The sequence below is a fragment of the Mytilus galloprovincialis genome, chromosome 7 (assembly GCF_965363235.1).
Source record: "Mytilus galloprovincialis chromosome 7, xbMytGall1.hap1.1, whole genome shotgun sequence".
Taxonomy (NCBI): Eukaryota; Metazoa; Mollusca; class Bivalvia; order Mytilida; family Mytilidae; genus Mytilus; species Mytilus galloprovincialis.
Window position 1 is genome coordinate 90,248,068 of NC_134844.1, and position 22,920 is coordinate 90,270,987.

At 33.3% G+C, this 22,920-nt stretch overlaps 1 protein-coding gene across 1 annotated transcript in view; it reads right to left on the reverse strand.

The window, feature by feature from the left end:
* LOC143083958 (uncharacterized) overlaps nucleotides 1-22,920 on the reverse strand; it is an 83,244-nt gene that overhangs the window by 18,810 nt on the left and 41,514 nt on the right. Inside the window, exons 10-14 of the mRNA XM_076260375.1 lie at nucleotides 21,651-21,740; nucleotides 20,200-20,275; nucleotides 4,074-4,331; nucleotides 1,715-1,900; nucleotides 1,451-1,684 (exon numbers count right to left, since the gene is read on the reverse strand). Coding sequence (XP_076116490.1) covers nucleotides 1,451-1,684; nucleotides 1,715-1,900; nucleotides 4,074-4,331; nucleotides 20,200-20,275; nucleotides 21,651-21,740 — 844 coding nt within the window. The remainder of the gene's footprint in view (nucleotides 1-1,450; nucleotides 1,685-1,714; nucleotides 1,901-4,073; nucleotides 4,332-20,199; nucleotides 20,276-21,650; nucleotides 21,741-22,920) is intronic.

Genomic DNA, 22,920 nt, shown 5'->3' on the forward strand with positions numbered 1-22,920 from the left:
GGACGGACGGAAAGCGTTGCATTTGGGACAATAAACACTAAACCTAATTCAGATTAGGTACCCTATAAACCTAGTATGTTGTCATTAGAGTAAATATGAAGACAAAACTGAAAACCATAAGTCATTTGTGTAGAAGATTTAGATTTTCCAGTTTTTCTACCTTATGGAAAATATAGTTTAGTTTAAACATATTTATTTATAGTGGATTGCGAAACAAGTTTTGCAACTTATATTAATCCCTTTCCACTTTGCGGGTGCGAGTGCTGCCTTGTAGCGGCATTAGCCTACTCTTTTTCGAAATCTACAAGGGTGTCTTTAACGTGCAAGAGATATGGCTCTCTCTTAACACGGGTCAGCCATTTATCGTCCCCTTCCGACGGACTATCATTGTTTCCTCAAGACCATACTCGCAAATGGTGTCAAGGGAGACCTGAAAATTGAGTTCCTAAAATTTTCATCCCGAACGGGAATCGAACCAGGAACCTTTGCATTAGTAGTCCGATGCACTAACCGCTACACCACGGCTCTCATGGAAGATAAAGAACCGCAGACCAATAGCATACACATAAGACAGATGTTTGACTGATAAATCTGTCCTTTTAACAAGAGCTTTAATTAGATCTTAGATATAAAAGTTGGTATGACTGCCAATGAGACAACTCTCCATCCAAGTCACATTTTATAAAAGGAAACCATTAAAGGTCAAAGTATGGTCTTCAACACGGAGCCTTGGCTCACACCGCACAGCAAGCTATAAAGGGCCCCAAATATTACAAGTGTAAAACCAACGTTCTAATCTATGTAAAAAACGAGAAACAAGAAATACTTATGAACCACATCAACAAACGACAACTACTGAATATCAGATACCTGAATTAGGACATGTGCAAACAAGCGCAGCGGTTTTACACGTTTTAATTGTACCAAAATTTCACTTTGATCTGATCTGAAACAATAGTGTAACATCACAACATAGAAAAACACACTATAAATTATCAATAGAAATGACTTAATTCAATCAAGACATGTTAACACAAGTGAACATACACTGGACGAATACATTTGATCTATGATACAATGCAACTACAAAATAAAAAAAAAAACCCTAATGGATGAATAATTTAAGTAACAGTTATGAAATGTTAAACAATTTCAGAAAAAACCAAAATCCGTTTGAATTAGGTTTTGGATTTTCAAAATTTTGGCATCAACTATCACTGAAGAGACATTCGTTGTTGAAGAAATGCGTTTCTGGAATTGCAATGGTTCAATTAATTTATTAATTGACTAATTGCTTCACATATTTTTCTCTGTACTCATGGTACTCTGTAATCATGGTACTTGAAGGAATAATGGGTATATATAGTTCTTGACAACAACTTGCATCTTAAGCTTAGTAAAAATAAAATGAAATGTTAAATATTTTTATTCTCTCTACATAAAATGTTACCTTTTGCTTTTTTGTCGTCAGCCTCATTGAGTTTTGTAACAACAAGATAAATTGCATCTGGTGACAAAAATGTTTGATGTGTGTGGTAAAATTCTTCATCTCCTGCAAAATCCCATAACAACAATGTGGCATACTCTTCTTTGTCATTTAAATCAACATTAGATTTCAGCATGGTTTCAATATCCTTTTTAGCTTCTTCTATTGATTGATTTGGCTGCTGATTGGTTACTGGATGTTTAATTGTAGATTCAGTGGATACTTGAGGTTTAACTGTAGATTCACTGTATACTGGAGGTATTTCAGACTGCCCCGATACTGTCTCTGATACCTTTGATTCTATGAGGGTGTTGTCCGTCACAGCTTCATGTGTTTCGTCTTCTACTGACTCTTCAATTGTTCCTTTGTATTGTTTCAATAGTCTTGCATGAATTTCAGCTTCTTCATTGGTTCCTATCATTAGAAAATTACAATCATATGGAAGAAATGTAGATAAATGTTCAGTAAGATCATATTATAAAATCAGCAATAAAAATACAACAATAAACTTTGTCCATCAATTTTTTTTTCCAATCATTAATTCTAAAAATATACACATGGAGAGTTATCAAAATTGAAAAATGGGGTTTCTTTGGTTGGTTGGAATATTGAAATAGCAGTTTTTGGGGTTCAATGAAAACCCACAAAACTTGATGCATAAATTTCATATATAGATTCTGGGAGTTCCGAAATTAATACAGTTGACGTGGATTTAGTAGCTTATCCTGATCTCACATGTGAAGACATTGATATAAAAAAGTGATATGATTGCCAGGCTATACACCAAAGGACGACCTTGTAAACAATTACAACTCACTGTTTGCCTTCAAAATTATATAAAAACCACACCGTCTCATTATGATTCAAGTTTAAATTTTTAATGCAATATTATCATTCTTAATGGAGGCTTCTTATCAATTTTGGGGATATTAATTAAATATTATCATCAATAGTAGTTTGAAACTTTATTAAGCAAAATATTGACAATAAGATATATGATTTTTTTTTTTAAATTCATATATATACAGAGATAAATGTAGATATTAAAAATGGTTTAAACTGAAATACTGGATATTTGAGGATGCCGAGTGTATGGAAAGTATGTATGTAATTTTTCCATCGTGTATTGCATTTATTTATTTAGTCCAAATTGGTTTTAATTATATATATATATTACGATTTCTCACGTTTTTATTTTTTTTAACGTACATATTATGAACATTGTGCATTTCATGCATATGGATCCAAATGAGGTGGACCTATTGTCTGGATAATAATGTAACAACAAAGGCATATTTTTCTTCTGTTCACATTTTCCAATACTGAGCTAATAACATTAATGGTAGAATTTTACTGTACGAGATATGCATTCCTATTATAAATGTCTCTTCATCTAATTAACTATTTAAAAAATTCTTGACCTGGATTCATCATATTCATTGAAATGTAGCCTTTAATTGGATCTTTACCTGTGAGACTTCCCAATAATATTGCTGAAAAATAAGTGATTTAAACTCAAACCAGGTGCTCCTCAGGGCGCAGCTTTATACAACCCCAGTGGTTAAACCCTGAACAGTTAGGGCAAATTTGGTCACAATATTCAAGCTTGATTCTGTCTGAATTTGGATTGTGATCAAATTTTTGTCATAATATAGGTTTTTGTCACAAAATTAATGTGGTCAAAGATCTAACAAATCTATTGCACAATACTGTGCAATTGAAGCTTTCTTCTTGAAACTTTTCAAAAATTCGAAATTTGAAAAATTTTGAACAAAAAAGAAAGCCTTTCAAAAGATGGTAAACAAAAAATCCGCCCCCCCTCAACTTTTTGAAACCCCCTTGGAGCAATAACCCTTAAATTCAATCCCATGCTTTCCATTGCAGGATTGAACCTTGTAGTACAATTTCAGAGAGTCCATACACTTAAACATAAGTTATTGTCATGATTGTTTGGGAACTAGAAACATGCTTCTTTTTGGCCCTTTTTTGGCCCCTATTTCCAACATATTTTGGGCAATTAATCCAAAACTTAATCTCAGCCTCCCCTTTGTTATATGGTACATTGTGGTACAATTTCAGAGAGAACCATACAATTACACATAAGTTATTGTCTTGAAACTAGAAAAATGCTTGTTTTAACCCCTTGTTGGCCCTTAATTCCTAAACTTAGGCCCCATAACCCCTCAAATGGATCCAAACCTTCTACTTGTGGTTTTAAACATTGCAGTATGATTTCAGAGCAATTGAAATACTTCTACACAAGTTATTATCCTGAAACTAGAAAAATGCTTGTTTTGGGCCCCTTTTGGGCCCCTAATTCCTAATCGGTTGGGACCATCATCCCCAAAATCAATCCCAACCTTCCTTTTGTGGTTTTGAACCTTCTGAAAAAATTTCAAGAAGATCTATTCACTTAAACTAAAGTTATTATCCGGAAGCCAATGTGTCTTCGGACGACCACAATGCAGACGACGACATCATACAAATTATACGATCCCAAAATTTTTTGGGGGTTGTATTAAAACAAAATTGTTATAAACATTTTCCTATGAACAGGAAAAAAATATGTTAAGCATACACATCATACCATCTAATTTATTCCACACGCCATCATCAGACATTGCCTTGCATTTTATTGTGCGGATTTCTATTCCATTTGTACTGGTAACATCTGTATTATCTTCACCAAACAATCTTTTAATCAATGAAGTCTTTCCAGCACCCTTTTTCCCAACAATTACTAAACGTATGTCTCTCTTTTTCTCAGATCCTGACTGAAGTAATTTAAGGTACAATTCAACAGATCTTTTGTCTGTCATTGATTTTATTTCAGTTGGAACTTCATCTACAAAGTCAAAGATATGAAGTTTTTTTGGTGAAAAAGAACATTATCTTTCCAAATTGTATTATGATATAAGTGTTATAGTACGCATATCTGTCATTGTTTGCAAATATAAAATCTTTAGATGTTTTCAAATTAAGATGGTTAAATCAATAGTTAAGTGATGTTTTAAACAGGTGATCATTTTTTGTATCTGTATGTGCCTCTTAAATGCCAAAATTTTAAAACTGTTTTTTATTTCACATTGAAAAATTCAAGCAATTCATAACAATATATAAACCATATGCTAAGCAGGGCGCAGCTTTATACGACTGCAGAGGTTGAACCCTGAACGGTTGGGGCAAGTATGGACACAATATTCAAGTTGGCAGCTCTAAATTTGGATTGTGATTAAAAGTTGACACAGCATAGGTTTCTGACACAGAATGAATATGGTCTAATGAACTTAAAATTTTTGTTTTGCCTTTGAGCAATTCACTAACTATGCTGTTGAATATTAATCCTCTCAAAAAAATGTTTGAAGAAATTTTCTTTTTATTTATGAAATTTGTAATAAGACAAATTGAACCCCCCCCCCCCCCCCCATTTTTTTTGACATCCCCCTCTTCTTTATTCCAAAACCAATCTCAATTCAAATTTCTAATGGCGTTTGCAACAATAAATACATCATAAAATATTAAAATGTAAAAAAAGTGCTTGTTATCACTGAATGGTAAAAATTGTTTTAATTTATCAGTTGGTAGTAAAAGTGAATATACATTGTATATTGTATAATACAATGATTTAAGTTGATTCAACTACTATTCTGGACAAAGAAAGATAACTCCAATTGAAATTTCTTGCTATTGCACAATATTGTGCAATTAGATATTTCTTGCTATTGCGCAATACTGTGCAATTGAAAATACTTGCTATTGCACAATACTGTGCAATTGAAGATTTCTTACTATTGCGCAATACTGTGCAATTGAGAATTTCTTGCTATTGCACAATACTGTGCAATTGAAGATTTTTTGCTATTGCTGAGTACTGTGCAATTGAAAATGTCTTGCTATTGCACAATACTTAATATAATAATTTTGGATTCTGATTTGGAACAACTTGAAAACTGGGCATATTATCAAAAATCTAAGTACATGTTTAGATTTAACATATCAAAGAAGCCCAAGAATTCAATTTTTGTTAAAATCAAACTAAGTTTAATTTTGGACCCTTTGGACTTTAAAAGACCAATTTGAAAACGGGACCAACAATTAAGAATCTACATACACAGTTAGATTTGGCATATCAAAGAACCCCAATTATTCAATTTTTGATGAAATCAAACAAAGTTTAATGTTGGACCCTGATTTAGACCAACTTCAAAACTGGGCCAATAATCAAAAATCTAAGTACATTTTAAGATTCAGCATATCAAAGAACCCCAAGGATTAAATTTTTGTTAAAATCAAACTAAGTTTAATGTTGGACCCTTTGGACCTTAATGTAGACCAATTTGAAAACGGGACCAAAAATTAAGAATCTACATACACAGTTAGATTCGGCATATTAAAGAACCCCAATTATTCAAATTTTGATAAAATCAAACAAAGTTTGATTTTGGACCCTTTGGGCCCCTTATTCCTAAACTCCCAAAATCAATCCCAACCTTCCTTTTATGGTCATAAACATGTGTTAAAATTTCATAGATTTCTATATACTTATATCAAAGTTATGGTGCGAAAACCAAGAAAAATGCTTATTTGGGCCCCTTTTTGGCCCCTTATTCCTAAACTGTTCGGACCTCAACTTCCAAAATCAATACCAACCTTCCTTTTGTGGTCATTAACCTTGTGTCAAAATTTCATAGATTTCTAATTACTTTAACTAAAGTTATAGTGCAAAAACCAGGAAAATGCTTATTTGGGCCTTTTTGGCCCCTAATTCCTAAAATGTTGGGACCAAAACTCCCAAAGTCAATCCCAACCTTTCTTTTGTGGTCATAAACCATGTGTTTAAATTTCATAGACTTCTTTTCACTTTTACTAAAGTTAGAGTGCGAAAACTAAAAGTATTCGGACGACCAAGACGACAACGACGACGACGACGACGCCAACGTGATACCAATATACGATTAACAAAATTTCAATGTTTGTCGTCGTATAAAAACTGCATTCCCAAATTTTCTTCACAATTTATAATCTTAAGCATGTTAAGGTGAAATACCACTTTTTATTTTACCCAATTAGTCTTTGTTAAATTTGCACTTTTAAAAAACAAATGTGCAAAATTTATCTTTGTTTCAAATAAACATGAAACAGAAATATTTGGCATGTGTCAAGTTTCATCCTCTCTAGTACTATAGACGAAATTTCAAATAACATATCATTGCATATAAGACAATAACCATCACTGGAAATTAACCAATAAAATGTTCACCTCTTTTTTACCCGTGTACAACATGTACAAGCCTTAGTAACCAATTGTGTTACTTCAAGTTTCAAAAATATTTATAGAAACACCAAATAAAAACAATGGTGCTTTGAAACACCCAAGATATATGTGTATGACACAGAATTCTTTTAATGCAATGACATGTAGTATAAATTATCTACAACTGTAAAATCCGTATGCAACCGGATGTGATGTACTATGAATTGGTGGTATTACGCCAAAAATACACTAACGAAGCATCATCGACATGTGTTAAAGAGATTTTGCTTTATAACTAGTTATAGTATCAATCTTAAATATTCGGTGATTAATTAATTGGTTGATTGGTGTTTAACGCCAATTTCAACACTATTGTCATAGGGTGAAACTTGCAAATTTATTTCTTATCTAAGATCAGTATTTAATTGCCCACATTAATTTTCTATGCTCAAGCGTGTTAAGTATTTGTAGATTTATTGTTTTCATGAACTTTAGGAGACTGTCTGATTGGCCGTTAAATTTATTGTATGATGCAGCTGTGTTTTAACTGTAATCGTTTCTAATTAGAAGCCGTATAATTCATGTCTCTGTTTGTTATATTCTGTCCTTATACTTGTGTGATCTGGAGATAAATGACGATTTAATGTGTGAGAAAGTCATGAAAGTAGCCAGGGCCTTGGCAATAAAAAAACCTTAGTGAATGTTGAGATCGACAGAATTGAAGATAGTTAGTGATAGAGAATGGACGTGTCTTTACATTAACACTGTAATGTAACGAGAGTGCATATATGTGAACTTGTACATAATAAATATGTATGTATGAACCTGAATTCTTAAAGCCAGTGCCTTAGAAGAGCTCCGTGACACTGTTGCGTTATTTTATGGCGGTCAGTGGTGCAGGACACTGGATTGCAAAAAAAAGCAATTAAATATTGCCAAACAAAATAACAACCTAAAAACTGCCAAACAATTTGTTTTGAACCTCTCAAATAGAAAATTAACAAATACAGAAATTATGACGTTGGGAAAAGGCTTAAAGTTTATACCTACGGACAAAATCTCTAGGACAAATATCCTCAAAGATTTCAAAAAATTCGAAAGAAAACTAAGATTAAAGCATTTCTTTCAGGAATACAAAACTATTCCGAAAACAAATCATTCATTTAAAGAAAAGTTTAAATTTAGTGTTCCTATTATAGGCGACAATCCTAAAGAAAAGTACATATTCCACACAAAAATTACACTTTCAAATTATAAACCAAATAAAACCAAAAAGATGACGAAAGAAAAAAAACATTGTCTACGTACTTTACGACACATTGAAACACTTACTATACATAAAGCAGATAAAAACAACATAACAGTAGTTCAAAATAAAAACGACTACACCGATTAGGGTAAACGTCAATTAAATGACGGAATACACTATATTGAAATATCAGAAATCAACATAAAAAATACCATGAATAAAATTAATGAGATTGTGTACAACATGAACAAAGACAATTACTTAGACGAAATAACATTTAACTACATCAAATACGAAAACCAATAAATAACAACACCCTTTGCCTACTTTCTGCATAAAATCCATAAACTGAATAACGAATTACTGAAAGATATTTATAAACAACAAACTGAAATTAAAATACAAGTACCAGCAAGGCCAATCATTTCACAGTGCAACGGTCCATTAGAAAGAATCGGGCGGTGTTTGGATTTCTTCCTATTACCAATAGTTAAAACATAAACTACGTACATATCTGATACAGGTAGCTTCATACGTCTACTCGAAAAAATCAAAGATAGAAACCGATACTTTACTGGTGGTTTATGATATCACATCCCTTTACACAAATCTAAGATTTAGCGAAATTATTGACGCTTTAAACAGTGTCACGGGGATATATGAAAACCTAGAATATAACATAATAAAACCCAGTTTTGACTATTTACTACAAATAACAAACTTAGTTCTCCTTAATAATAAATTTACCTTCAACAAAAAATGTTACAGGCAAATTATAGGAGCTAGCCAAGGACATGTAGCAAGTCCTCAAATCTCAGATATAGCCATATACCAACAAATAAATAAAATTATAAATATCTTTCCACACAAAAACAAAATACTATTTCATAACCGTATGCAAGGTGATGGATATATTTTATTTCAAGTTACTACGGAAAAAGTTAAACTTCTTTTCGAAATAGCAAACACAAAACAACATCCTAATGTAATTTACTAATGAAATTGACAATTTTAATGAAAGAATAGACATATTTACAGAAAAATTTATACAAGACGTTACAAAATCGCTTTTGTAAATAAAATATTAAGAAATATTTCCCATACAGAAAGATTAAACAAATTAACAAACAAAGAAACAAGCATAAACAAAAACACAGATAACTATAATATATATTTCATAACACAATACCACGCTAATGCGGAAAATTTAAAAACCATTATAAGAAAACATTGGCATTTAATTCAAGACAACACACAGTCCAAAAATCTCTTCGATAAAAAAAAACCTACAATAGCATTCAAAAGAAACAGGAACATTGGGGAAATCGTTAAGAACACTTGAAATAAATAAATGTCTCCCAATAGAAATTAATTAGACAGTTACACTAAAACCAAAGGAAGGTGGCTGACAATGACAAATGCATATTGAAACGTATCTTGAACTTAATCTAATAACCAAAACCAGTGATCCATACCATGATAAAACGAACAATAATAAATAAAAGGTACAATAATAACATGAATAAATAAAATATACATAATAATAAACAAATAAACATTGAGAATAAAAACAAAACGGACGACCTCTGAAGAGAGTTACCTGGAATATAATTCCGAAAAAACTTGAAACATTGTACTCGTAGCACGTAATCAATGCAAGGTCGGAAATGTGATACATACTATAAACGGGTGGACATTGGATCAATATACCTACAATGTATAATTTATACTAGTGTTATGAAAAGCTTGTTATTTTGAAACTGAGTAGCAAACGTCCTTAATCAAACCAAGAGTACTTAAAAGTAAATGCACGATATGAGAAAAAAAAACTGACATTCATCTGACGTACAGTAACTATGCATAACAGTCACACACAATTTTGAAAACCAAAGTGAAGATTTGTTCAATCAATTCGAATATTGCATAAATGTTTTGTTGCATTTAATTAATGCATTGTCATTCTCTAAACAGACAGAGAGGCATAAAAGTGAACAGAAAGACGTACAAGGATGTATCATAACACATCTCGACTACGTAGGACAAATAAATAAAAAAGAAAACAAGCATTCTGAGAAAACTGAATGTCAATGCATAGAACACTATCGGTTAAAAATATCATTTAACTGGGAAATAATGCTAACTGAATTGGTAATGTTTGATGTTTTCCAAATTAAATAAATGCTCCACAGGACTGCATAGGTCTAACTCTGAAATTGGGGCAAGTATATACACATCATTCAATTTTGGTAGAGCTCTAAATTCAAATTGTGATTACACATTTGACACAGAATACACTACAGTCGTGGTGGACATTTCAACGTGCTCACAGTGAGCATTGGAATTTGGTGGACATATTTTGTCTATGCCCACCAATGGGTCCATTTGTTTGCTTTGGAGATTCCGTATATCGTCAAGTTATTGGAATTCCAATGGGGACTTACGGTGCACCACTTGTTGCGGACCTGTTTTTGTACTGTTATGAGTTACAATTTATGACTAAAATGAGCAAATACCCATCTGATGCAAAAATTTAACAATACTTTTAGATATTTGGATGATATATTGGCCCTCAATCATGTCAATAATGCCGACTTCAGTATGTATACTAAAGAAATTTATCCTGTTGAACTTACTTTGAATAAAGCTAAAAATAACAATGACCACTGCCCTTTCCTCGATCTTGATATCTATATCAATAACGGGAAGCTTAATATTGATTTACTTATAGGGTCTTTGCATCGGAATTAAACACATTTATTATAAAACCAGTTGTTGGCGTGACACGGGTTATGTTCTTCTCATATATTTTATGATGGTATAATACTAAACCACTAACGGGAGGGAATGTGGTTGATATTCAAATGATGAAGACATAATCTTTCAATAAGTTTAATTGAGGTCTGGAGCTGGCATGTCAGTAACTGCTAGTAGTCTTTTGTTATTTTTGTATTATTGTCATTTTGTTTATTTTCTTTTGTTACATCTTCTAACATCGGACTCAGACTTCTCTTAAACTGAGTTTTACTGTGCGTACTATTGTGTGTTTGTTTTTTCTACATTGGCTAGATGTATAGGGGAGGGTTGAGATCTCAAAAAACATGTGTCATATTTCCTATAAAGTCACTGTGGTCTTATTCTTATGATACAGGAGATGTGTGATATACAGCAATGTCTTGTGACATGTTTCCTTTAAAGTCACCGTGGTCTTATTCTTCTGATAAAGGAGATGTGTGATATACAGCAATGTCTTGTGACATATTTCCTATAAAGTCACTGTGGTCTTATTCTCATGATACAGGAGATGTGTGTTATACAGCAATGCCTTGTGACATATTTCCTATAAAGACACCGTGGTCTTATTCTTATGATACAGGAGATGTGTGTTATACAGCAATGCCTTGTGACATATTTCCTATAAAGACACAGTGGTCTTATTCTTATGATACAGGAGATGTGTGTTATACAGCAATGCCTTGTGACATATTTCCTATAAAGACACCGTGGTCTTATTCTTATGATACAGGAGATGTGTGTTATACAGCAATGCCTTGTGACATATTTCCTATAAAGACACCGTGGTCTTATTCTTATGATACAAGAGATGTGTGATATACAGCAAGACCTTTTAGCATATTTCTAATAAAATCACAGTGGTTTTATTCTCAAGATACAGGAGATGTGTGATATACAGCAATACCTTGTGACATATTTCCTATAAAGTCACAGTGGTCTTATAGCCATAATTAGAAGTTTGCTGCCAGCGATCTCTCTGTCATCAAAACAATAAATGAGTATGTTAATGTTTTGATCTGTCAGAGTGTTAATATGTTGAAATGTCAACTTGTTCATGTTTGAGTATGTTAATGTGTTGATCTGTTTATGAGTTGATACGTCAATGTGTTGCTGTTTGAGTCTGTCAATGTGCTAATTTGTAAGTATGTCAATATGGCAATGTGTTGATATATGTATCTGTTAATGTGTTGAAATGTCAGTTTGTCGATATGTCTGTGTTAATGAATGCATCTGTTTGAGTCTTTAATGTGTTGACATGTCAGTGTGTCAATATGTTAATGTGTTAATGTAGGAGTCGGTTAATATGTTTATTTATTATACTTCACGTTAAAATGCCATATTTTGATTGGCTAATACCAGGGTGTTAATTTACTTTATCACATGACTGAGTGGGGGACAATTGTTTTGAATGCCACCCTCTCGTCCAGACCAATCAAAAATCAATTATTTAAAAGACAATGAATTGAATTTACATCAAGTTATTAAAGACAATGCTTAAGTTCTATTTTTTGGCTTAGATTCTATTATTTAACTGTGAAAAAAAACCCAAAAAACATCTTGCTGAAGTTCTGTTGATTTTTCTAATATCCGTTACGTTGTTATGAACGTGACGTCATGGAAAATACTTTTGAATAAAATGCGTCTGTAAAAGACAATAATGATAGGACATTCAGTATAGTAAATGAAATAACACATAGCTGTGAGGGTGATAGATTGGTACCCATCGAAAAAGTATTGTCAACCTTGGCTTTGCAGCGGTTGACAATGTTTTCTTGGGGTACCAATCTGCTCTATCACCCTCTCAGCTATGTTTTATGTATATACTGTCAGTGTTTCTATATGCCAATGTGTTAAATCTGTTTGAGTGTTTACTTGTCTATGTGTTCATCTGTCAGTGTGATGATTTAGAAGTCTGTTAATGTGTTCATCTATCAGTGTGATGATGCAGAAGTCTGTTAATGTGTTCATCTGTCAGTGTGATGATGTAGAAGTCTGTTAATGTGTTCATCTGTCAGTGTGATGATCATGATGATGTAGAATTCTGCTAATGTGTTCATCTGTCAGTGTGGTGATGTAGAAGTCTGTTAATGTGTTCATCTGTCAGTGTGATGATGTAGAAGTCTGTTAATGTGTTCATCTGTCAGTGTGATGTAGAAGTCTGTTAATGTGTTGATCTGTCAGTGTGATGATTTAGAAGTCTGTTAATGTGTTGATCTGTCAGTGTGATGATGTAGAAGTCTGTTAATGTGTTGATCTGTCAGTGTGATGATGTAGAATTCTGTTAATGTGTTGATCTGTCAGTGTGATGATGTAGAAGTCTGTTAATGTGCTGATCTGCCAGTGTGATGATGTAAAAGTTTGTTGATATGTTGATCTCTCAGTGTGATGATGTAAAAGTCTGTAAATATGTTGATCTGTCAGTGTTATGATGTAGAAGTCTGTTAATGTGTTGATCTGTCAGTGTGATGATGTAGAAGTCTGTTAATGTGTTGATCTGTGAGTGTTATGATGTATAAATCTGTTAATGTGTTGATCTGTCAGTGTGATGATTTAGAAGTCTGTTAGTGTGTTGATCTGTCAGTGTGATGATGCAGAAGTCTGTTAATGTGTTGATCTGTCAGTGTGATGATTTAGAAGTCTGTTAATGTGTTGATCTGTCAGTGTGATGATGTAGAAGTCTGTTAATGTGTTGATCTGTCAGTGTTATGATGTATAAATCGGTTAATATTTTGATCTGTCAGTGTGATGATGTAGAAGTCTGTTAATGTGTTGATCTGTCAGTGTTATGATGTATAAATATGTTAATGTGTTGATCTGTCAGTGTGATGATGTAGAAGTCTGTTAATGTGTTGATCTGTCAGTGTTATGATTTAGAAGTATGTTAATGTGTTGATCTGTCAGTGTATTGATGCAGAAGTCTGTTAATGTGTTGATCTGTCAGTTTGATGATGTAGAAGTCTGTTGATGTGTTGATCTGTCAGTTTGATGATGTAGAAGTCTGTTAATGTGTTGATCTGTCAGTGTTATGATTTAGAAGTCTGTTAGTGTGTTGATCTGTCAGTTTGATGATGTAGAAGTCTGTTGATGTGTTGATCTGTCAGTTTGATGATGTAGAAGTCTGTTAATGTGTTGATCTGTCAGTGTTATGATTTAGAAGTCTGTTAGTGTGTTGATCTGTCAGTGTGATGATGTAAAAGTCTGTTAATCTGTTGATCTGTCAGTGTATTGATGCAGAAGTCTGTTAATGTGTTGATCTGTCAGTTTGATGATGTAGAAGTCTGTTGATGTGTTGATCTGTCAGTTTGATGATGTAGAAGTCTGTTAATGTGTTGATCTGTCAGTGTGATGATGTAAAAGTCTGTTGATATGTTGATCTCTCAGTGTGATGATGTAGAAGTCTGTTAATGTGTTGATCTGTCAGTGTGATGATGTAGAAGTCTGTTAATGTATTGATCTGTCAGTGTGATGATTTAGAAGTCTGTTAATGTGTTGATCTGTCAGTGTGATGATGTAGAAGTCTGTTAATGTGTTGATCTGTCAGTGTGATGATGTAGAAGTCTGCTAATGTGTTGATATGTCAGTGTGATGATGTAGAAGTCTGTTAATGTGTTGATCTGTCAGTGTGATGATGTAGAAGTCTGTTAATGTGTTGATCTGTCAGTGTGATGATGTAGAAGTCTGCTAATGTGTTGATATGTCAGTGTGATGATGTAGAAGTCTGTTAATGTGTTGATCTGTCAGTGTTATGATGTATAAATCTGCGAATGTGTTGATCTGTCAGTGTGATGATGTAGAAGTCTGTTAATGTGTTGATCTGTCAGCGTGATGATTTAGAAGTTTGTTAATGTGTTGATCTGTCAGTGTGATGATTTAGAAGTCTGTTAATGTGTTGATCTGTCAGTGTGATGATATGTTGAAATGTCAACTTGTTCATGTTTGAGTATGTTAATGTGTTGATCTGTTTATGAGTTGATACGTCAATGTGTTGCTGTTTGAGTCTGTCAATGTGCTAATTTGTAAGTGTGTCAATATGGCAATGTGTTGATATATGTATCTGTTAATATGTTGAAATGTCAGTTTGTCGATATGTCTGTGTTAATGAATGCATCTGTTTGAGTCTGTTAATGTGTTGACATGTCAGTGTGTCAATATGTTAATGTGTTAATGTAGGAGTCGGTTAATATGTTTATTTATTATACTTCACGTTAAAATGCCATATTTTGATTGGCTAATACCAGGGTGTTAATTTACTTTATCACATGACTGAGTGGGGAACAATTGTTTTGAATGCCACCCTCTAGTCCAGACCAATCAAAAATCAATTATTTAAAAGACAATGAATTGAATTTACATCAAGTTATTAAAGACAATGCTTAAGTTCTATTTTTTGGCTTAGATTCTATTATTTAACTGTCAAAAAAACCCAAAAAACATCTTGCTGAAGTTCTGTTGATTTTTCTAATATCCGTTACGTTGTTATGAACGTGACGTCATGGAAAAATACTTTTGAAAAAAATGCGTCTGTAAAAGACAATAATGATAGGACATTCAGTATAGTAAATGAAATAACACATAGCTGTGAGGGTGATAGATTGGTACCCATCGAAAAAGTATTGTCAACCTTGGCTTTGCAGCGGTTGACAATGTTTTCTTGGGGTACCAATCTGCTCTATCACCCTCTCAGCTATGTTTTATGTATATACTGTCAGTGTTTCGATATGCCAATGTGTTAAATCTGTTTGAGTGTCTACTTGTCTATGTGTTCATCTGTCAGTGTGATGATGTAGAAGTCTGTTAACGTGTTCATCTGTCAGTGTGATGATGTAGAAGTCTGTTAATGTGTTGATCTGTCAGTGTGATGATGTAAAAGCCTGTAAATATGTTGATCTGTCAGTGTGATGATGTAGAAGTCTGTTAATGTGATGATCTGTCAGTGTGATGATGTAGAAGTCTGTTAATGTGTTGATCTGTCAGTGTGATGATGTAGAAGTCTGTTAATGTGCTGATCTGCCAGTGTGATGATGTAAAAGTTTGTTGATATGTTGATCTCTCAGTGTGATGATGTAAAAGTCTGTAAATATGTTGATCTGTCAGTGTGATGATGTAGAAGTCTGTTAATGTGTTGATCTGTCAGTGATATGATGTAAAAGTCTGTTAATGTGTTGATCTGTCAGTGTGATGATGTAGAAGTCTGTTAATGTGTTGATCTGTCAGTGTGATGATGCAGAAGTCTGTTAATGTGTTGATCTGTCAGTTTGATGATGTAGAAGTCTGTTGATGTGTTGATCTGTCAGTGATATGATGTAAAAGTCTGTTAATGTGTTGATCTGTCAGTGTGATGATGTAGAAGTCTGTTAATGTGTTGATCTGTCAGTGTGATGATGCAGAAGTCTGTTAATGTGTTGATCTGTCAGTTTGATGATGTAGAAGTCTGTTGATGTGTTGATCTGTCAGTTTGATGATGTAGAAGTCTGTTAATGTGTTGATCTGTCAGTGATATGATGTAAAAGTCTGTTAATGTGTTGATCTGTCAGTGTGATGATGTAGAAGTCTGTTAATGTGTTGATCTGTCAGTGTGATGATGCAGAAGTCTGTTAATGTGTTGATCTGTCAGTTTGATGATGTAGAAGTCTGTTGATGTGTTGATCTGTCAGTGATATGATGTAAAAGTCTGTTAATGTGTTGATCTGTCAGTGTGATGATGTAGAAGTCTGTTAATGTGTTGATCTGTCAGTGTGATGATGTAGAAGTCTGTTAATGTGTTGATCTGTCAGTGTGATGATGTAGAAGTCTGGTAATGTGTTGATCTGTCAGTGTTATGATGTAGAAGTCTGTTAATGTGTTGATCTGTCAGTGTGATGATTTAGAAGTCTGTTAATGTGTTGATTTGTCAGTGTGATGATGCAGAAGTCTGTTAATGTGTTGATCTGTCAGTGTAATGATGCAGAAGTCTGTTAATGTGTTGATCTGTCAGTGATATGATATAAAAGTCTGTTAATGTGTTGATCTGTCAGTGTGATGATGTAGAAGTCTGTTAATGTGTTGATCTGTCAGTTTGATGATGCAGAAGTCTGTTAATGTGTTGATCTGTCAGTGTGATGATTTAGAAGTCTGTTAATGTGTTCATCTGTCAGTGTGACGTAAAAGTCTGTTAATGTGTTGATCTGTCAGTGCGATGATTTAGAAGTCTGTTAATGTGTTGATCTGTCAGTGTGATGATGTAGAAGTCTGTCAATGTGTTGATCTGTCAGTGTGATGATTTAGAAGTCTGTTAATGTGTTGATCTGTCAGTGATATGATGTAAAAGTCTGTTAATGTGTTGATCTGTCAGTGTGATGATGTAGAAGTCTGTTAATGTGTTGATCTGTCAGTGTGATGAAGCAGAAGTCTGTTAATGTGTTGATCTGTCAGTTTGATGATGTAGAAGTCTGTTGATGTGTTGATCTGTCAGTGACATGATGTAAAAGTCTGTTAATGTGTTGATCTGTCAGTGTGATGATGTAGAAGTCTGTAAATGTGTTGATTTGTCAGTGATATGATGTAAAAGTCTGTTAATGTGTTGATCTGTCAGGGTGATGATGTAGAAGTCTGTTGATGTGTTGATCTGTCAGTGATATGATGTAAAAGTCTGTTAATGTGTTGATCTGTCAGTGTGATGATGTAGAAGTCTGTTAATGTGTTGATCTGTCAGTGTGATGATGTAGAAGTCTGTTAATGTGTTGATCTGTCAGTGTGATGATGCAGAAGTCTGTTAATGTGTTGATCTGTCAGTGTGGTGATGTAGAAGTCTGTTAATGTGTTGATCTGTCAGTGATATGATGTAAAAGTCTGTTAATGTGTTGATCTGTCAGTGTGATGATGTAGAAGTCTGTTAATGTGTTGATCTGTCAGTGTGATGATGCAGAAGTCTGTTAATGTGTTGATCTGTCAGTGATTTGATGTAAAAGTCTGTTAATGTGTTGATCTGTCAGTGTGATGATGTAGAAGTCTGTTAATGTGTTGATCTGTCAGTGTGATGATGTAGAAGTCTGTTAATGTGTTGATCTGTCAGTGTGATGGTGTAGAAATCTGTTAATGTGTTGATCTGTCAGTGTGATGATGTAGAAGTCTGGTAATGTGTTGATCTGTCAGTGTTATGATGTAGAAGTATGTTAATGTGTTGATCTGTCAGTGTGATGATTTAGAAGTCTGTTAATGTGTTGATCTGTCAGTGTGATGATGCAGAAGTCTGTTAATGTGTTGATCTGTCAGTGTGATGATTTAGAAGTCTGTTAATGTGTTGATCTGTCAGTGTGATGATGCAGAAGTCTGTTAATGTGTTGATCTGTCAGTGTGATGATTTAGAAGTCTGTCTATGTGTTGATCTGTCAGTGTGGTGATGTAGAAGTCTGTTAATGTGTTGATCTGTCAGTGTGATGATGTAGAAGTCTGTTAATGTGTTGATCTGTCAGTGTGATGATGTAAAAGTTTGTTGATATGTTGATCTCTCAGTGTGATGATGTACAAGTCTGTTAATGTGTTGATCTGTCAGTGTGATGATGTACATGTCTGTTAATATGTTGATCTCTCAGTGTGATGATGTACAAGTCTGTTAATGTGTTGATCTGTCAGTGTGATGATGTAGAAGTCTGTTAATGTGTTGATCTGTTAGTGATATGATGTAAAAGTCTGTTAATATGTTGATCTGTCAGTGTGATGATGTAGAAGTCTGTTAATGTGTTGATCTGTCAGTGTTATGATGTAGAAGTCTGTTAATGTGTTGATCTGTCAGTGTTATGATGTAGAAGTCTGTTAATGTGTTGATCTGTCAGTGTGATGTTGTAGAAGTCTGTTAATGTGTTGATCTGTCAGTGTTATGATGTAGAAGTCTGTTAATGTGTTGATCTGTCAGTGTGATGATGTAGAAGTCTGTTAATGTGTTGATCTGTCAGTGTTATGTTGTAGAAGTCTGTTAATGTGTTGATCTGTCAGTGTGATGATGTAGAAGTCTGTTAATGTGTTGATCTGTCAGTGTTAAAATATGTAAATGTGTTGATATATGAATCTGTTAATGTGTTGAAATGTCAATTTGACGATATGTTTATGTGTTGATGAATCCATCTGTTAATGTGTTGATGTATGAACCTGTTTATGTGTCGATCTGTCAGTGTGTCGATATGTCAATGTGTTGATGTATAAATCTGGTAATGTGTTGCCTTTTACAACTGATTTTTATAGTTCGTTCTTATGTTGTTCCGTAACACAACTGTCCAAGGTTAGGGGAGGTTTGGGACCCCGCTTACATGTTTAACCCTGCCATATGCTGTATGTATGTGCCTGTCCAAAGTCAGGATCCTGTAATTCAGTGGTTGTCGTTTGTTGATGTGTTACATATTTGTTTTTGTTCATTTTTTTGTACATAATTTAGGCTGTTATTTTTTTCGTTTGAATTGAATTACATTTGTCACTTCAGGGCCTTTTATAGCTGACTATACGGGATGGGCTTTGCTCATTATTGAAGGCTGTACAGTGACCTATAGTTGTTAATTTCTGTGTCATTTGGTGTCTTATGAAGAGTTGTCTCATTGGCAATTATACCACATCTTGTTTTTTATATGATCTGTCAGTGTGTCAACATGGCAATGTATCAATGTATGAGTCTGCTTTTGTGTAGATCTCTCAATGTGTCAATGTGTAAAAAGCTTTAGAATTGTCAATGTATCAATATGTCAGTTTGTTAATGTGTCAACTAGTCATTGTGTCGATATGTTTATGTGTCAATGTTTGAATTTGATACCTCAATTTTGATATGCTGATCTGCCAATGTGTCAATTGATTAATATTTCCATTTGTTAATAGGTCAACTGGTCAATGTGTCTATCCGTTTATGTGTCAATGTATTAATTTGCCAAAAACTACTTATTCTGTAAAATCCAGTTGAGCCGATGGCTGGATTTGGTTGTCTACTGAACAGGTTGAGAATGTTGTATAAATCGGGTGAGAATGAATTTAAGGTTATTGTGATCTGTAATCAACAGGTTGAGGAAAAAACCGGCCCCACCCTCATATAAATATTCCACAGTCCCTAAATCGGATGAGAATGAGAGAAGTTTATGTTACGGTTAATATGATCTTTAATCTGGTAATCAATCAATCTTCATCAATAGCCTACTTTACTTTTCCTATTAATGTTTTTTTTTTTTTTTTAACATTATACAGGTTATATGCAGATATCAAGGTTTCCATATATTAGAAATAAGTAACAATACATCATTCATGTCATTCCAGCCAGTATATATAATAATTAACATAGACAATTGCCTTGTGTGGTGAACCAGTAGGAATGATAGTACCGCCATTGTTAGCAGACATCAAGGTCTCCGTAATAAGTAATTATTATTTCAGCCAGTATCTGAATAATTAATATTAGATGATTACCTCCAACTACTGGTGCTGCAGGTTCCTGTGATTGGTTGTCAGGAGTCAATTCTGGGGATGTCTTTGACATGGCAGTCTAAAAAAGAAAAACATGTAATAAACTAGTAGAGTGACCTTTCATTGTTAATTTCTGGGTCATTTGGTCTCTTGTGAAGAGTTGTCCCATTGCCAATCGATACTACATCTTATATCTATCCTAAAGTCCTATTTTTGCCAGTGGCAATAAAGATTGTAAGAACAATTTCAAACTTGCCCATAATTTACACATAATGTTTGGAAATGCACAAGATCAAGAAATACACACGTCAGACAAATTATTCTGACAACCAGTCTTTATGGAGAAAGAGGGAATAAAAGACCACAGACATGGTTGTGTTACAGCGATTGGGATCATCAATCTGAATAACTAAAATAAGGGACAACAAATAAAATTTTACTAAAATTTGGTAATATTCTTTCTTTTTCAAATAATTTAGGTTTATGTTTATTTATTTATTTTGATTTCTTTCAGAAGCAGCTATTGCCAAGTTAAAAACAGTAGTTTTATCAACCATAATCATAATGGAGAAAATACATAATTTCTTAAAGTATGTGTTACTATATTTGTTCTTATTTCTCCCATTGTTTAATTGCAAAAAAAAGGACAAATTCTGGTGTTAGGCTGTTTTCTGATTTTTGTGATACCATGTTTATTTCTTTAAAGGTGTCAGATCACTAATTCGAAATCCCTGTCAGAGCCTGTCTATTCCAACAGTTTTTTCAACATTTACAGCTTTATAATGTTTTTAACTTCATAGAAAGCAGGTACGTGTTACTCTTAGTATACTGAATCGTACATGTATAATCTTTCTACCTGCCAATTATAATTCATGTGTAATGTCTTGTAGTAAAATACCAATAACAGAAGGTAACTACTAAACATACTTAACGTTACTGAGTTTACTCATTTCATAGAGGTTTTATCTATGTAGGTGGCTTTGTCTACCCGCTACATACTGAAAGCTTTAAAATCTATACACAGGTTGACAGCATACTAAACATTTTGTTAAGATGTGCTTTTTGTTTTAGTATATGATTATTACATATTTGCATAAACATGTAAATCAACTTTTACGCACAGAGATACACATTATGTATACATAAAAGGAGATGATGTGATGTATATACCTAGGAGATAGCCAGCTGATGACACAAAAAATAAGAGACATCCAACAGATGAGACACTGATTTCAAACATTTGTCTTTCGCATATGCCAACATCTATATTAGGCAACAAGCTTGGAATTGTCAACTTACCGGGTACATTGTTAACTGACAAAAAATACTACAATGACATTAAAAACAACAGGCAACCGTTTTATTGTAACTTCAATGTACCAAGTCTGTTGTGTCTCTAACAATCTGTCAACATATTTGTAAATATCTCTTATTAATTAAGACAGAATATTTACCTTTAGGAGGTCCATCACTTCTTTCTTCTTCCTTTTTATCTCTTCAGAATTAAAGCTTTCTATTGTTACCAAATCATAAGGAGTCTCACCCTGAAATACAATCAAAAACTCTTTTATCAATCATACAAATATACATCTTCTTTAAATAATAGGCAATTGTACTAATTTTACCTATACAATACTTGACATAAATCCAGTCAACCTAAACCAACAACAAATATGAAGTGACACAATAAAGAGATACATGAACAATATTTGAGATTTTACTGTTTAAGAGCATGAATAATCTAGACATCATTGAGATGGGAGCCATCTCTGTGGGCCCCGCTGAAATAATGTATGGTAAAAAATGTATCTTTACCATAGGACATGGAGTTGTCAACTGAAACCAAAGTTTTTAACCTTGACTTTTGACACACCCTCTGGTGTTGGTTAATATACATGTCAAGTATAAACTTTGAAATCATAACGGTTCTCAAGATATAGAGTGGACACGATCTTTACCATAGGACATGGGGTTGTCAACTGAAACTAAAGTTGTTGACCTTGAACTTTGACCTAGGAATTTGTTCATACATTATGACACACCCTCTGGTGTTGGTTAATATACATGTCAAGTATACACTTTAAAAAGATAACGGTTCATAGATATAGAGTAGACACAATTTGTTACGGACGGACGAACGGAAAGACAGACGGACAGACGAACGGACAGACTGATCACTATAGGGCGTCCACCAATTCTTATTATATGTGTAGAATTAATATATTCCTGTATATTTATATTTTCTTTTTCTGTTTTCCTATAGTGTACTCGTTATTTAGATTTTGAAAATATCGTAAACGGAACAGAAATTATTCATTGTTATTATATAATTTAAATCGATGCATCTTATATTTTCGGTAAAAAAAAACATTTACAATTATACCGAAATTAAAAAGAGTCTGTAATTAAAAACATTTTTTTGTTAAATAATATAAAATGCTCCGCTGGGCGCAGCTTTATACGACCGCAGAGGTCCAACCCTGAACAGTTGGGCACAAAATTCAAGCTTGATACAGCACTGAATTTGGATTGTGATTAAATATTTGACACAGCATAGGTTTCTGACACAGAATGAATGTGGTCTAAGAACTTAAAAAAATTTAATTTACCTATTCAAACCATATCATTATTATTTGCTTTTAATATATAAATCAGAAATAACCAATCAAAAATGGAAAATTTTAAAGAAAAAAATTGAAAAAAAAATCCCCCCTCAAATTCTTT